Below are 16288 nucleotides of genomic sequence, written 5' to 3'. Positions count from 1 at the left end.
ATGTTGGGGGACAGTTTGGTTGTCTCCCCTTTTGTGCCACAGAAGTGTGCAGATGGCCTCCTCTGCTCTAGAATGTTCTGATCAGTTAAACAGCTGCAAGATGGGACTGTCAGAGCTGGGTGAGCCATTGAGAGCAAGTTGCAGAGCTCTGTGCACAGCTGCCATTTCTGCGTCGTCGCCCCCCCCCCCCCAGCCCAGCATAGCCCCAGCCCCTTGATATACCAGCATTGTGAGTATGGGCCATAGAAAGAGTTCTGGAAGCTTCCACAGCATCTTAACACTACCTGTGGGAGGAAGAGAAGAGTCCCCTGTCCTTAACCACTCCCTGCTCCCTTGGGAAGCGCTGCTTTTGTGGTTAAGTTTGACCTTGTCCTGATGTTCCTTCCTCCCCAGATAAAAGCTGAAGATGACCAGCCCCTCCCTGGGGTCCTCTTATCCCTCAGTGGTGGTGTGTTCCGTTCCAACCTCCTGACCCAAGACAATGGCATTCTGACGTTCTCAAACCTGGTAAGGCTGTGTTCTACAACGCCCCGGTGGGACACAGCACAGGCGTGTGGCTGGACAGTGTGAGAACAGACTGTGATGTGGATGGTTTAGGCTCCAGAGGTGCACCTGCTACAGCCTGGCTTACTTGGGACTCACTGCTGCTGATCCATGGTGTCTGACACATGCACTTGCCACCAGCCGATAATCAATTGTCTGACCACAGCAGCTCCTCCCTAGACGGCCCTTTGGTTTTTTGTTTTTGTGCGACAGTGGCTTGCTTGCCTGTGTTTCTTCTTCAAAGTCCACTCCATGTGTAAAGGACCAAGTTTTCATTGGAGGTGGAGTCCCAGGCCTGGCCAGTGCTTTGTTGAGGGCTAATGGTGGGAGCAGCAACTCCCGGTCTACACATTGCAGGAATAGGGTGGCCATTCTGTGTTTCTGGAGGCTCTGGCGCTCTGTCCTGATAATAATGATATGGCGCATGGGAGGCCCTGGTGGGCTGGGCCAAGATGCCCCAGTGGGTGGGGGAGACATGCCATGCAGACATGGGGGTGGTCAGCATAGCACAGTAGAAAGTTACTCATACCCCAGGCACAGCATCCACGAAGAAGTTTATTATAATAGACAGCTAGAGGGAAGGAGGGAGAGAGGAAGAAAGAAAGGGAGAGGAAGAGGGAAAGCGGAGGCGTTCACACCTCATGGCAAGAAGAGGGGAAGGGGGAGAGGAAGAAGAAGAAGCGAGGGGGTTTTCCCTAAAGGAGGCTTTATGTCAGGACGCAGAGCGGGTCCCCAAGGGGTGGGCCAGAATGCCAACATTCCTCCGTTTTGATTATTGTAAAAAGGTGAGTTATAGATAGCAAGTGAGGGAATAAGGGCGCTGAATTCTCGGAGACTGCTTCCTGCTGACAAGGAGTGAAGTATGGGGGGAAGTTGGGAGTTGGGTCACACACAGCGGGAGGTGTGAGCGGAGAGTTCAGTTCGTTGTCGTTGTGAAGATCTCAGGCGTGGAGACCTCAGGCATCTGTTCTTTGAGGGAGCTGAGGAGACAGGTTGCAAGGGGAAAAAGCGGATTGTTATCATTGGCCTCATGAGGGGCCTAGCCATGGGAAGAGTGGTAACTGCCAGAGAGAATGGAACAGAGGAGTGCCCTGGTTATACAGAAGAGGCAAGGGTGAAGGTGTGAGACACAAGAAGTCCCTTTATTGGGACATCTTGGAGAATCACGTTCTGGTTGCTGAGTAGGTGCATGCTTGAGCCTGGAGAGGTGGTACCCACAGTGAATTGAGGGATGACGTGTTTTTTTTTTGGGGTGGGGGTTGGTTTTTCGAGACAGGGTTTCTCTGTGTAGCTTTGCCCCTTTCCTGGGACTCACTTGGTAGCCCAGGCTGGCCTCGAACTCACAGAGATCCGACTGGCTCTGCCTCCCGAGTGCTGGGATTAAAGGCGTGCGCCACCACCGCCTGGAAGGATGACGTGTTTTTTAAGAGTACAGGAACCATCATATCTGTTGTTTCTCTGGAGGTGGGGGTGCATCCATCCCAGTTGGTGTCCTGTTGGTGGTTGACGTCCCCCCTCAGAGCTGGTGCAGGGGCTGGTGGCGTGTCTGGAGGACCCTCTGTGGGTTGGCCTTGGCCCAGGCAGGGGGAAACTGCAAATCTGCTGGACAATGGGCAGGGTCAAAATGGGCTCTGGAGATGGTCAGTTTTCATCAGGCCAGATGTCTTGATGCAGTAGCAGAACTTTTCCCAGAAGCCTGCATGTATCTGTCAGACAGCGGGGACAGATTTACATCCTGGTGTCATAGCAAAAGGAATAAAAGTTCATAGAAATTTAAGACTCTTAAGAACTGTTTGTAGCCAATGCTGTATCAGTTTATCAAAACAGCATTTATCAATATTAAAACTTTGAACCTCCAGATTTATATCTGAAACCAGTCTATCCTGTACCATGAAGCCTGTGAATGAGGCATACCCGTCTGTATTTTTAACAGGAAACTTACAAATGAGCTATCAAGGTGCTTGTAGTCTTGGGGCTGGGGCTGTTAAACTGGTACCCTACTCAAGCATCGTCAGATCTAGAAGGATAAATTTAAGAAGTGAGGCAGCTTTCCAGCTACCTAGGGTAGCACTCCCAAGTCTCTCCAAAGACAGCACTTGTTCAGCAGCTAAGCCCAGAAGATCTGACAGATTATCAGATTTGTGGAGTAGAAATTTGGGGAAACTGACTCATCTTGACTTTGCAGTATGGGGCAATCAGGGTCCTCCATTGTTCACTTATTCACAGTCTGGACAGGATCTCAGCTTTTTACTGCATGGCCAGCCTTGCCATTAGCTTCCGGGTGGAAGTTCTTCTGCAGCCATCCATCTTCTTGGAGGAGATACGGGATGTTGCCAGGAGCTGACACGTCTCTCTGTCATAAAAAACCTTTTATATTAAATGCCATATTCTCAGATCTCTATAGGTGCTTGAGAACTCGGGGAACAAAATCTGTTAGGTCTATCTAAATTAACTCCAAGAGCATATATAAGTTAAATCTGGATATACAGTTTTCCTAATCAGTTACAAGCTTACCAATGGTAGCAAAGACAAGGAGGCTACTTGTATTTATACATTCTTGTACTATTATTTTTTAAGGGCCTGTAATTTTGATCTTTGAGTACAGCCTGATTATAATCCTGAATGATTTATACTGAAATAATAATTTCTTAAGGTCATATAATACCTTTTTGGTTCTGCATAAAGAAGGTCAAGTGTCTTATCTTATTGCAGAACCATTTTAGTTAATAAGTCTATTAATTGACAACTCTGGTCCCAGTTTTTTAGGGTATCAGTGGGCACTATAGGTAGATGTTTCTTCCCCTATGCCAGGGAGTTTCTCTTTGACATAGCCTTTTAGCCTGTTTTGGGGGGTGGGAGGACAGTGTACTCTTCTATAGCTGCTTCAAGCTGAAATGGGGCACCGCTGGTCAGAGCCTAGGTAGGCCAAGAGCCTCGTCAAAGGTAAGGAGGGAACCCAGGCAATGGGCTACTTATCAGAAGTATGCGGTCATCTGAGCTGGCTGTAGAGACAGGGAACAATTACGTTTGGGCGAACTGACACCCTCGTATCAGCCTTCAGCAAGTCAGAGCTCGTGGTCCTTGGGCAGGTTGCAGTCAGCCATTGACGCTTGGATGCGCCAGCCAAGTGGAAGCCTGCTAAAGCAGACAGACTAGAGGTAAAAGTTAAAATTTACTAACTTATTTGGAACCTTTATGCCTACAGCCTTAGTAATTGGGATGGGGAGGAATTTGAAAACTCAAGCTGGACTGTTCTACTACTTATCTGGAGTCCTTTTGACCTCTGTGAACTGGATCCATTGGCTTCTTTTGATCCTCTGAAGCTTAAATGAATTCTTATTTTATAGAAGGACTTAGATATATTAGTATTACCAATCAGTATTGAAATCCAAATCATAGAAAAGCAGACAATGGGTATTTAGGCTCATACCTTTGAGTCTTAGCAAAATTACAGATTTGGGTTAAAGGATATGTACATTTTTTGTTTAGAGAGAGCCAGGTACAGATTGGACAGAGATGTCTTTGGCCTGATGAGAAGTTTAAGTTTATATTTAGAAGACAACCAAGAAAAAATTTAAATCCTGAGCTTGTGACCCAAGCAGTATCAGAATTCTATTAATGTTAAAATCTGAACTTTTGAAACCTTAATATAATAATATCATAGAAGGGGAAAGTAATCTGAAGCATTTAAATCATCTATTTGAACAGTAATCTGAAGCATTTAAATCATCCATTTCAACAGTAATGTGAAGCATTTAAATCATCTATTTGAAAAGTAATCTGAAGCACTTAAATCTCTCAAATATCTTCCTGCAATATCAAAAATAAAGTATTCTCTTTTATTTTAAAAGGAAGAAAATATGGCACAACCATAATCAAACCATTATCATCTGGGTGACTCTTAAGATATAAAGTTTGGCTGCCAGAGCAAGGTGTAATCTTGTGTATAAAAGCATTGAGCTGTAGCTTTAATATCTTTAAATTTAATTTTATTTAAATTTAATTCAACAAGCATTGTCTTAATTCCCAGTGTTAACAGTTTTAATTTTTTAATTTTAACAGATTTTTTAATCATATCTAATAAAATAAATTTATAAATCTTAAGGTAAGGAAGAATCAGTGTGTGCTGAGCAGGGTGAAGCTGGCCTCTTCCTCTCTGACTCGTATACTATAGCAAACTGGAAAGCTACCAGAAAGAAATCAGAAAGCAGTCCTGGTATGGGCGGGAAGGGAGCAGATCTGCCATAACAGGGTGGAGACTTGGGAGAGGCAGGCTGCGACCACATCAAAAATGGTAACAAAGCCAAATGTCTTTGACCTCAGATGCCCCCGACCACGTGATTGCCCTTATCAAATATACATGGTAATGTATTGGTGAAATTATTAAGGCCACTCCACATAGTTAAAAGGGAGGTTTATTTTGTGGGGTAACTTACATATGAAGGGATAGGTAACAGGGTCTGGGAAAGGTATGGCATAGTCCAGCGGTGTTCTCTGGAGAACTCTGCTCGGTCTATCTCCAGCGTCCAGGGTCCAGGAACCAAGAGAGCCGGCCCATCTGAATTTCAGGTCTTCAAGGGTCCTCTCTTGGCTCCGCCTTGTAGGTGTGACAGTTGCCAAAGCCTCAAAGGGGGTGGTATTTCCAAGTCAAAGCTGGACTGGCTACCCACTACAGTCATGTGGGGTTTTTTTTTTGTTTTGTTTTTTCCTCCAAGGCCAATTGAACACATAAGGAACAGAGAACCTCAAGTGTTTAAAAATTAGGCAGAAATACAGTCAAGTGGCCAGGCGTTTTTGCGGCTTGTCCACCATCCCTTTTGCCGGAGAGGCCTGGGTCTCCCAATGTACCAGCTCTTGGCCCACCTGTCAACCTGGGGCAAGGCTCAGGTTTGTGCACATCATCCACCAGGAGAGCCCTGGCTGAAGTTGTCGTTGTGTCTCGTACCCATTCCTCCCCCCTCCCCCGCTGGCTCCCACAGCAAGTCAGGGAGCCCAACCCTTCCCTGGTCAGCTGGAGCTTCGAAGGGCAAGAAGGACAGACAGCTGCGGGAAAATGGCAGTGCCAGGGTCCGCAGGCGGAACAGGAATATGAGGTCCTGGAACCAGAATTAAGCAAGGGGCTGGGGATGAACCTACAAAGAAGGAGAGCAGTCACAGGCAAGCGATAGGCAAAGAGAATGGGCTTTGCCTGGTGGGCAGTGTTAAAGGGTGTACATGCCGTAGAAAGGGACCTGGTGACAGGTGGTGATGTAACTGCTTTGGCAGAGACTAGAGGAGTGTGAGGAGCCCAGCTAGGGAAGGACTCCAGCAGGCTAGAGCCTGGATAGAGGGTAGGTGGTAGGCACATTTTCCACAGTGAGGTAGAAGGTCCAGCAGACTAACCTGCAATGTCCTGGAGGGTCATCAAAGACCATAACAGCTGAAGATAGCCATTGGATTGCTATGGGCCGTGGAGTGAGTGGGCGCAAGCTGTTACCGTATGGGGCTGGAGGGCTGGAAGCCCCAAGACAAGTGGTTGCCAGTAATGGAATTTCGAGAAACCACAGTCTAGATGAACCCTCACTCGTGGAAAGTGGCCAGAAGGGGAGGGAGGAATCTTACCAATAGGGTGAAGAGTCCCAGTGGTCCTCCCGTTGGAAAAGTAGATAGGGAAAGAAAGAGAGGGAGAGAGGAAAACAGAAAGGGAGAGGAAGCAGAGGTGTGCACACCTCATGGCAAGAAACGGGGAGAGGAAGAAGGAAGGGGTCTTTCCCCAAAGGAGGCCTTACGCCAGGACGTGGGGCGAGTCCCCCAGGGGCGGGCCAGAATGCCAACAGTGATTGTGCCTCATTGTGATTAAAGCCATCTACAGTGTGGCAGCCATCTTGATTGTGCCTGTCTCTTGGCAGAGCCCGGGCCAGTACTACTTCAAACCTATGATGAAGGAGTTCCGCTTTGAACCATCCTCGCAGATGATAGAAGTTCAGGAGGGGCAGAACCTGAGGATCACCATCACTGGCTTCCGAACTGCCTACAGGTGCGTGCCCTCCCCCAGGCTGTAGGTGGGCGCACTGGGGCTCAGATCTCCCCCAGGCTTCACGGTGACTGAATTGGGGGAGGAATTTGAGATAAGGTAGAGAGCAGAGAGGTGACTCTTCTTCCTTGCAATGCATAGGTGACTGCTGTGCCTCCTCCCAGTGTCCTTCACCTCCTGCCTCCTCCCAGTGTCCTTCACCTCCTGCCTCCTCCCAGTGTCCTTCACCTCCTGCCTCCTCCCAGTGTCCTTCACCTCCTGCCTCCTCCCAGTGCCCCCCACTTCCCGCCCTCCTCCCAGTGTCCCCCACTTCCCGCCCTCCTCCCAGTGTCCCCCACTTCCCGCCCTCCTCCCAGTGTCCCCCACTTCCCGCCCTCCTCCCAGTGTCCCCCACTTCCTGCCCTCTTTCCAGGGTCTCCCCCGCCCCAGTGTGTCACCTGCTGTCCTATCACCAGCATGCTTTTTGAAAACTAGTCTGTAGAAGTCTAGTGCCTTACTACAAAGTGTATGTTTTTAAAAAATGTTTTAACTATGATACTATGACTATGATTACTTTTTTTGTTTGTTTGTTTTTCGAGTAAGGGTTTTTCTGTGTAGTCCTGACTGTCCTGGAACTCACTCTGTAGCCCAGGCTGGCCTCGAACTCACAGAGATCCACCTGGCTCTGCCTCCCGAGTGCTGGAATTAAAGGCGTGTGCCACCACTGCCCAGCTTCTATGATTACATTTTTAAAGAGGAGGAAATATAACTCAAGTAGAACTTGCAAATGTTGGAAAAGGGTAGACAATGGAAATTACCTTTCTTGGCTGGGAATGATGGTACGCTCCTTGAATCTGAGACATTGGCAGGGAAATCTCCACGTTTTAAGGCCAGCCAGTTTTGAGTTCCGAGACAGCCAGGGCTACATAGAGAGACCTTGCCTCAAAACATCCCGAATCAAATGGAACCAAAACAACAGCAACAAGAAATCCCTCCAAATAAACAAGTAAATGAATAAATGACATTTTTATTCTTGCCTCCTTGATCCCCAGCTCCGTTTCCGGGAGACACCCAGAGTTTGCATTTCTTCTCAGTAGTCCCCGAGGCGATGTATGCAAATTCCAACTACAGTTGAGTGGCTGGACAGAGGATAGGTACAGCCTGTGCACATGTACACACACATACATGTTTACATAAGCACTTGGGATGAAGGATAATCAGAAAGATTAGGTATAGAAAATGGACCATTTCAACCAATTATGTGGTATGAAAATCCTCATGAGTTATTTACATTATTGAATGCTTCATATTGAAATTGAAGATTAGCAAGGATGAAGGCGGTTTAGCCCCTATGTTATAGCCTCCTGGAGTGGACTTCCACATGTACAGGAGCAGTTGATTACAGCATGTCCTGCTGCTGGCCGGTCCCGCTGCAGAGCCTGGCTGTGGACCTGTCCCCGCAGAGCGGTTCTGCCCTCTAACCCTCGGTAAACACAGTCCCTTGTGCTTCCGAGGACTGAGGGTGCCATGTGCCACCTCTTCTTTTGTCGCACCAGCTGCTACGGCACAGTGTCCTCTTTAAATGGAGACCCAGAGCAGGGTGTCGCGGTGGAAGCTGTGGGGCAGAAGGACTGTAGCATTTACGGAGAAGACACCGTGACGGATGAGGATGGCAGGTTCCGGTTACGTGGACTGCTGGTGAGGGAGGCTGTGTGTTTTGTTGGCTTTTTCCTCTCGCTGTCAGTGGTGTCCCTGTGGGACAGCCTGGGGCCACAGGATGGAGGTGGGACTCTAGAGTCCCCATTGCAGCTGACACGGTGTGTTTAGCCAACATGCCTGGCTTGGTCAGTGGGAAAATAAGGCCTCTAAAGGGGGATTGGTGTAGCTTTGTCCGGGGCTGAGTGCTTGTGGTGTATGCCAGGGCTATGAAACCGAGGGGCACTGTGAGTGATTGGCTAAGGTGCTGGGAAAACGGAGTGGTCAGGACTGGAGGGCATGGCACGGATAAAGGCCTGGGCCTGTTGCTCAGCTGCAGGTTACACTGACTATGAGTATAAACAGCATTGCCAAGTGGTTATAACTTTGAAAAGAGAAGCCTCCTCACCATATTTTATTGAAAAAAATTCCTTAACCACCATCTCTACACGGTCCCAATTCCTGATTTTTAAACGTTAACTAGTTAAGGGAAAATAAAAACATGGCTTCACTGTATGGCACAAAGGAACCACTTGTTCATCGGGCCACTGAACCACGACTCTTGGCTTTGGGACTGTGGTGCCTTTATCCTGCAGTTTAAGTTGTGCACACGTTCATCTGCTCGCTTGGTGTTTGCAGTGAGGTGAGAGTATTGGCCCTGACAGCGCGGCTGTCTGTAGTAATGGTAATGGTGCAGGCTGAGCAGAGCCTCCCCAGGTGGCCCTCCCTGCACTGAGCAGCTTTCTTCCGTCTGGGGCTGTAGAGTGAGAGCTGTGTGTCACCTTTGTCCCCAGGGTCCTGCTGGCCCGGTTTGCTCTCATTTCCCAGTTAACACATTTGATTTCATTAAACTGAACACGGCCCCCTTCTCCGTGGTGGTGATTCCTGCTCGCCACAGCTGTCTTCCCCCACCGTGTTAGTTCATTGGTACTTCTTTAGTGACGTGCTCACGGGGGCAGTGTGTGCTTCCAGAGGAAAGACCTCACACCACGTGTGAGTCTTCTCCAGAGCGGGGCAAGCTGGCGATGCCTTCTTAGGTGAAGGATTTCAGCTCCACTTAGGTGGTGAGCTCCTGGCTGCATTTATTCATTTCGCCTCGAAGGCCGGAGTGCCTGTGGAGGCATCTCTGGAAAAAAGCTGCACCTTTAGACATGGCCTCTCTCAGTCAGGGTTGTTTCATGACCAAAATCAAGCTGAAGAGGAAAGCGTTTACTTTGCTTATGCTTTCACATTACTGTTCATCATCAAAGGAAGTCAGGGCAAGAATTCAAACAGGGCAGGAGCTGATCAGAGGCCATGGAGGAGTGCTGCTTACTGCCTTGCTTCCCTGACGCTTTCTGTCAGCTTAGGGGCTGTACCTTAATGTACTGATATTTCAACTCCCATCTGCGACCCCATGGTCCCGCAGTCAGCGCCCTGCCAGCCACTGAGGCTCATGGCCTGGAGGGACTTCCAGTCCCATGGCCCTGGCTCCGCTGATGTCATGAGATATAGGTTTAAACTAAGTCTCTATCGTTCTGTTTACCAACAAAGATTGATAGTCAGATGTGGGGGTGAAAACCTGCTAGATGAGAGAAGCCGAGAAGCAACCAGCTGACCTTCCTTTTTGGACAAAGACCCAGCAAGAGACCAGTACCAACCCAAAAAGAAAAACTTGAAACCCCAAGTCCCACCCTGCTCTGTCCTGTGCATCTCTCTATCCATATTTCTGGCTCCTCTAGACCCTATGGCTAATTCCGGTCAATTGGAATTGCTGGCTCTACCCCATGAACCAAGGTTAATTTTATTTAATTATGGAAATTTGGGGTTCACAGTGTGATTGAATATATTGCACAATACTTCCCTCTGGCTTATTCAGCCTGCTTCCAGCATCCAGGACCACCAGCCCAGGGATGGCCTACCCACCTTGGTTGGACTGGGCCTTCCCTATTAGTCACTAAGAAACTGCTCTGCCGAGTAGCCTGCTGGCTCATCTTGTGAAGGCATTTTCTCTTCCTGAATGACCCTAGCTTGTGTCAGGTTGACGTAGCTGGCCAGCACAGCCGCCAGAGCCAGCTGTAGGCACATCCCTGGGACAGCTAGCTAAGGGTTGGGAAGGATTGTAGCCTAGCCCTGGCAGTGGCCACTATTTCTAGATCAATAGTACCATCTCTCCTCTCTTTGAGTCCCCTCCCCTCAAGGTGCCAGTAACTGACTAGAACTCCTAGGCCTAATTGAACACGTGTCTGAGTGTGGTCTTACTTTTAACTGGCTTCACAGTGTTTTATTTTTAATAATGTTTTATTTATTCTTTGAAGGTTTTATTCAATGTATTTTGATCATATTCTTTCCTTCCTCCAGCTCCTCCCTGTTCCTCTCTACCTTCCTACTCACCCAATTTTATGTCTTTTCTCTCTTCAAAAAGACTCCCAAAAAAGCTGAAATAAATTATGGGATTCAATTTGTGTTGGCTGACTGCTCCTGGGCACAGGACATGACCTGGAGTGTGGATGATGTACCTGGTGTCAGTTGATTGGAAAAAACTGATTTTTCCTCATCCCCAAAAGTAGCAGTTACAAAGAGCTTCTTGGTTATGGGTTGGTCTTTGTGGGCCCCTCTCTCCATGCTGGGTTTTTGTCTGGCTTACACAGTAGGTCTTATGCATACTGTCATAGTCTGTGAGTTCATATGTATGTCTGCACTATTGTATCCAGAAAACTGTTTCCCTGACGCCATGTACTACCCCTGGCTCTTAGAGTCTTCCTACCTGCTTTTCTACATAGGCCTCTGGGCACAGACATCCCATTTAGGGCTGAGCAATCCCAAGTCTCTTGCTGCAGTTGTGCAGCGGTGAACTTCCATGTTAATTACCATCTGCAGGAGGAAGTAGCTTCTCGGGTGTGGGTTAGTGAGGCCTGACCTGTGACTACAGCAGGAGTCATTTGATTGCTGTGCTCATTTACATTATACTGGCAGTCGGTTTCCCCAGGCCACGACTGTCTACTGCCCTGTCAGGTGTGGGTTCCATGCTGTGGAGCGGGCCCTAAACCCAGAAATCGTAAAATAAAGTGAAATGTGATTGCTTACTCCTGCTTGTGGGGTTTGCAGTTAGGTGAGGCTGAGAATTACTCTTCTCCTCTGGTATTGTGCACAGCATCTTCCAGCCCTAAGAATGCTAGCCTGTAGAACAAAGTGTTAAGTGGTCTTATTAATAAAAAACCTGGAGCCAGATATCAGGGTTAAAATCTGAGAGATCAGAGGAATTAGGGAAATCCACAGCTAACCTCATCTCACCAGCTCCACAGCTTCCAAAGAGACTACTTCCTGTATACCCATGTCTATATGCCTTTCTCTTCTGCCATCTCACTTCCTCTCCACCCAGCTACATCACTTCCTCTTCCTGCCCAGCTCTGTCACTTCCTGTCTGTCTGTACAGACCTCCAGACGTTTATGGTTAGTGCTGGGATTAAAGGTGTGTGCCACCATGCCTGGCTCTGTTCCCAGTGTGGCCTTGAACTCAGAGATCCAGATGGATCTCTGCCTCCTGAGTGCTAGGATTAAAGGCGTGCGCCACGACCGCCTGACTTCTGTGTTTTCTGTAGTGGCTGGCTTTTCCTCTGATCCTCAGAGAAGCTTTATTGGGAGACACAGATAAAATATCACCACACTAGCCAGTAGGGATGAGACTTCCAGGTGAGTACCAACTAGATCTCTCAGTGTTCTGTGACATCAGTAGGTGGTATCTTAGCAATAGGTTCTTACCACCAAGTTGTAGAAGGCAGCCAATAGCAGTGATGTTTGGGGTCTGTGGACATCTTTGGCATAGTATTTTTATTTTGTAGAAGGCAGCCAATAGCAGTGATGTTGGGGGTCTGTGGACATCTTTGGCATAGTATTTTTATTTTGTAGAAGGCAGCCAATAGCAGTGATGTTTGGGGTCTGTGGACATCTTTGGCATAGTATTTTGTTTTTAGTAAGAGACTTCTTGTCTTTGTTAGGCCTCATCTGCTCTTTGTAGAATTCAAGCAACATATAAAAACATGACCTAAAAGGAGAAGGCCAGAGGCTGCTGTGGGCTTGAGCCTCACTCTGCCCGCACAGCAGTGCTCAGAGCTGCAGAGCTCCGCTACCCAGTCTGGGCTGCTCTAAAATAACCATCCGCCCTGGGTTTTTCTCCTCCCAGAGGCCCACAGACACCTGAGGCCTTAACCCGGTGCTTTAGGACTTGACTCTAGAGCTGTGCTCTTGGTGGCTGGAAGTTGATACCAGAGCCTTTACAATATTCTGGTCCTGTAAAATTGCGTAATAGAACAGATGTGAATCAGAACATTTATTTTATTTTTATTTTTTATTTTTCTAAGAAAAAAGCCTCAAATCCTGCTTGCCTGAGATCTTGTCTGTTGTAAGGATCAGCAGTGTGGTTCCAGTAATCACTGGACCCGTGTACAGGTCAGGGTTGAGCACAGAGGAGGAAGAGTCTAGGAGAATAAAGATAAAGTTTGAAATCGGGAACAAGCCACGTTTAACCCTCTGAGTCAGGAAGTGTGGGTGAATGACTGGAGAGACCGCAGTAGGGATGGCGTCTACAGGGCCTCCTCAGAGAGTGGGGGTGTGGGCCGGGGAGTGGGGGTGCGGGCCGGGGAGTGGGGGTGTGGGCCGGGAAGTGGGGGTGTGGGCCGGGAAGTGGGGGAAGTGGGGGTACAGGCTGGGAAGTGGGGGTGCGGGCTGGGAAGTGGGAGAAGTGGGGATGCAGGCTGGGGAGTGGGGTGTGGGCTGAGGAGTGGGGGCAGAGATGTGCTGTGTGGTGTCACTTGCAGCAAAGCCACACTCAGGGCATGCGTGACAGGCTTTGTGGAGAAGTAACAGCCGGTGTCTTCGCAGCCAGGGTGCATGTACCACGTGCAGCTGAAGGCGGAAGGCAATGACCACATCGAGCGGGCGCTGCCCCACCATCGGGTAATCGAGGTAAGTACCGCTCCTGCCCTGACTCGGCCTTGGCTTCCTTCCCTGATCTGAGACCCTGCAGTGCTCCTGCGGGGTAGGGTTGTAAACCCCAGTTCAGAGAGCATCCGCACGAGTGAGGCTCTTTCTAGTGTGGGGTGTGCACATAGGAAGATGTGTGGGTGTACACATAGGAAGATGTGTGGGTGTACACATAGGAAGATGTGGGGTGTACACATAGGAAGATGTGTGGGTGTACACATAGGAAGATGTGTGGGTGTACACATAGGAAGATGTGTGGGTGTGCACATAGGAAGATGTGTGGGTGTGCACATAGGAAGATGTGTGGGTGTACACATAGGAAGATGTGGGGTGTACACATAGGAAGATGTGGGGGGTGTACACATAGGAAGATGTGTGGGGTGTACACATAGGAAGATGTGTGGGGTGTACACATAGGAAGATGTGTGGGGAAGCCGCAGGTCAGTGTCAGGCATCTCCCTTGATTGCTCTGTTTACTGAAGTAGAGTCTCTTGCGGAGCCTGGAACTCACGGATTCAGCCAGCTTGCCCCGGGGACCCCCGTGTCCCCTTCCTGAGTGCTGGGATTACAGGTTGGCCACCATACCGACCTGTCTCCACAACCCACAAAGGAGAGGGTCTTTTTAAAAAACTTTTTAATATTTTTATTTATTTTTTGATAACTTTGTGCATATGTACAATGTATTTTAAATCTGCCTCTCTCCTTCCCTCCTTCTAACCCCCTCCCAAATCCTGTCTTTTTATTTCAATGGCCCACTGAGTCAGTGCTGTCCACACATACACGCTGTGTGGCCGTCCCCTGGAGCAGGGCTGCCTGTCGGTGGCCACACCCCAAAGGAAAGTGCCTCTTCCTTCCCCAGGAGCCCGGCTGCTCACAGCTCCTGAGCTAGGTCCTGGGATTTATAGCTCCACCCTCCCATCTGTGCTACAGTTTTGACTGGCTTGTCCTGTCCAGCTGTTACAGCTGCTGTCAGTTCATCCTGTACGGCTGCCGTCTCACGCCAGAAGATAGCACCTGATGGCTGTCCTTCCCACTGTGTCCCGAGTCCTGAGTGGCGGTGGGGACTTGATGCAGATGCCCCTTAGGCATGAGCACTCACAGTCGCTGGCTCTCAGGACTGTGATCCGTTGTGAGTCTGCATTAGCCACTGTCCACCACAAAAATACACCGCCCTGGCCGAGGTTGAGAGAGGCACAGGTCTGTGGGCATAAACAGGTTTGATGAAACAACAGTAGCGGGGCCTATCAGCTGCGGGCTTTTGACCCCCGTCATTCACAGGAAGCAGCTCAGACACCGTTACAGTGCTGCTCTTCCCTCTGGCTGGACTGGAGGGCTTCTGGGCCCTGAGCTGCCTGTGGAGGCCTGAAGGCACTTGGCATAGAGGGGCAGGCCCTGTAGGACTTGCTGCTGGGAACTGAGTTGATGGCATCTGCCATTTTAAACAACTGGGCAACTGCATCTCACACCAGCGTGCTTCATAGTTGGACTTTTCATGCTCTGGTGGCTCAGGCCAGGCTCCCAGGCAGCAGTGTGGACTGTAGTCAAGCAGGTCTGAAAGAAAGGTGAGCTCTCTGGTCACCACACAGGGTTGGCATGGACAGCCAGGCAAGCTTTTAAAATAGGTTGGTGGGTAGTAAAAACTTAGAAAATAAACACCATACTTGTGTAGTACCGCTGGGTCTGTGGGCCAGGCAGAGGCTGCGCTGTGTGTGACCTTGGACAGACCCATTCCTTCCCTAGGTTGGAAGAAGCTTCTATAGATGTAAGTGCCACCCTCTCGCTTCAGGTTGGAAACAATGACGTGGATGACGTGAACATCATAGTTTTCCGGCAGATCAACCAGTTCGACTTGAGTGGAAATGTGATTACTTCTTCTGAGTATCTTTCCACGTTGTGGGTAAGACCAACACCTTCAGAGGCAGAGTTTGTCCTCAGATTCAGTGGGAGACAGGTTGGTCCCAGCTGGCTCTGGCTTTAGTTTGCTATAGAGGGAGCAGGCCAGACAGCTGGATTTGGAGCTGATTATTGAGTAATGGGGGAGAGTCCAGTTTGGGGTGGCAGAATGTCTTTAATCGGGCAGATTGCAGTGAAGTCCCACGAAGGCTCAGCACAATGGAGTGCCCACTGGAGGGTAATTTTAGACAGTGTACCTCATGCAGTTCATTCTCCTAGCCGGGTGCTGAGCATGGCCTAGTCGGGCAGTGGGGGGACTGCTCATCTTCCTGTCTTGGCTACACATAGCACCCCATGTTCCTTGGGTCTCTCCTTTAAACTAGAACCTTTCTCCCAGCTCTGACAAGATCCATGGGAAATGGAGAGCTTTTATAACAGGCCTATGATCTCTGGGAGGTTCATGGTTTGTCCCTGGTCTGGGCGGTACACTCAGAATGCAGTGAAAGATTTGGCTGCTCGGCACGGGACTGTATGGCGTCTGTGTGGGGTGGGTGGATAGTGTCAGAATGCCCTGGAGGTGAGTGTGGACTGAATGGTCACACTCTGCCGGGGAGGGGCTGGTGCAGGGTGAGGATGGCACCACGGCCTCATGCCGCCTGGTTGCTGCCATGCTAAAATTTTGGCTCAGGGTTCAAATCACTTTTCAATCTTAAAAAACCGAGAAATCAGAGTCAGCTGAAATCACCTAAAGTTTTAATGTAGCCAATGGATTAAAATTTACCTGTGATACTGAATGCAGCCAGAGCACAGACATGGTCTTAGGCATGGCCTGGAGGCAGGCAAGGATGGAGTCCTCCTAGCCTCTGCTGTGGGCCAGGACTGTGGCTCCCTCCTGCACCCCAGTCACGGTAGAGAGGATGGCCACTGTCCCTACAGGTCAGTGCAGAACTGGAGCCTGTCTGGATGCAGCTGCAGACCAAAGGCTACAGCACACACTTCTCCATCAGGTCCCAGTGGATTAGGTCACAGGGTGAGATAAGCTGGGAGATGCTGAGCCCGCCTCAGGATAAGTCCTTCAGCTCTCTGGAGCTTGGTGGACAACATGGTTTATAAGTGCTTGTTGCATAGCAGGATACAAGGTCAACTAAAAAAAATCAGTAGCCCTCCTATATACAATCGACAAACAGGCTGAGAAGGAAATCA

General features: G+C 49.2%; 1 protein-coding gene across 2 annotated transcripts in view; it reads left to right on the top strand.

The window, feature by feature from the left end:
• Positions 1-16288, top strand: part of LOC118583598 (nodal modulator 1) — a 63671-nt gene that overhangs the window by 40089 nt on the left and 7294 nt on the right. For both annotated transcript variants that reach the window (XM_036187030.1, XM_036187041.1), the window contains exons 23-27: positions 394-507; positions 6432-6559; positions 8092-8233; positions 13091-13174; positions 14979-15089. In XM_036187030.1, the coding sequence (XP_036042923.1) occupies positions 394-507; positions 6432-6559; positions 8092-8233; positions 13091-13174; positions 14979-15089 (579 nt within the window). The remainder of the gene's footprint in view (positions 1-393; positions 508-6431; positions 6560-8091; positions 8234-13090; positions 13175-14978; positions 15090-16288) is intronic.

This window comes from Onychomys torridus, chromosome 1 (assembly GCF_903995425.1).
Source record: "Onychomys torridus chromosome 1, mOncTor1.1, whole genome shotgun sequence".
In the NCBI taxonomy this organism is placed as follows: Eukaryota; Metazoa; Chordata; class Mammalia; order Rodentia; family Cricetidae; genus Onychomys; species Onychomys torridus.
The sequence above is the reverse complement of the archived record's forward strand: the minus strand, read 5'-3'. Positions and strand labels throughout refer to the sequence as shown.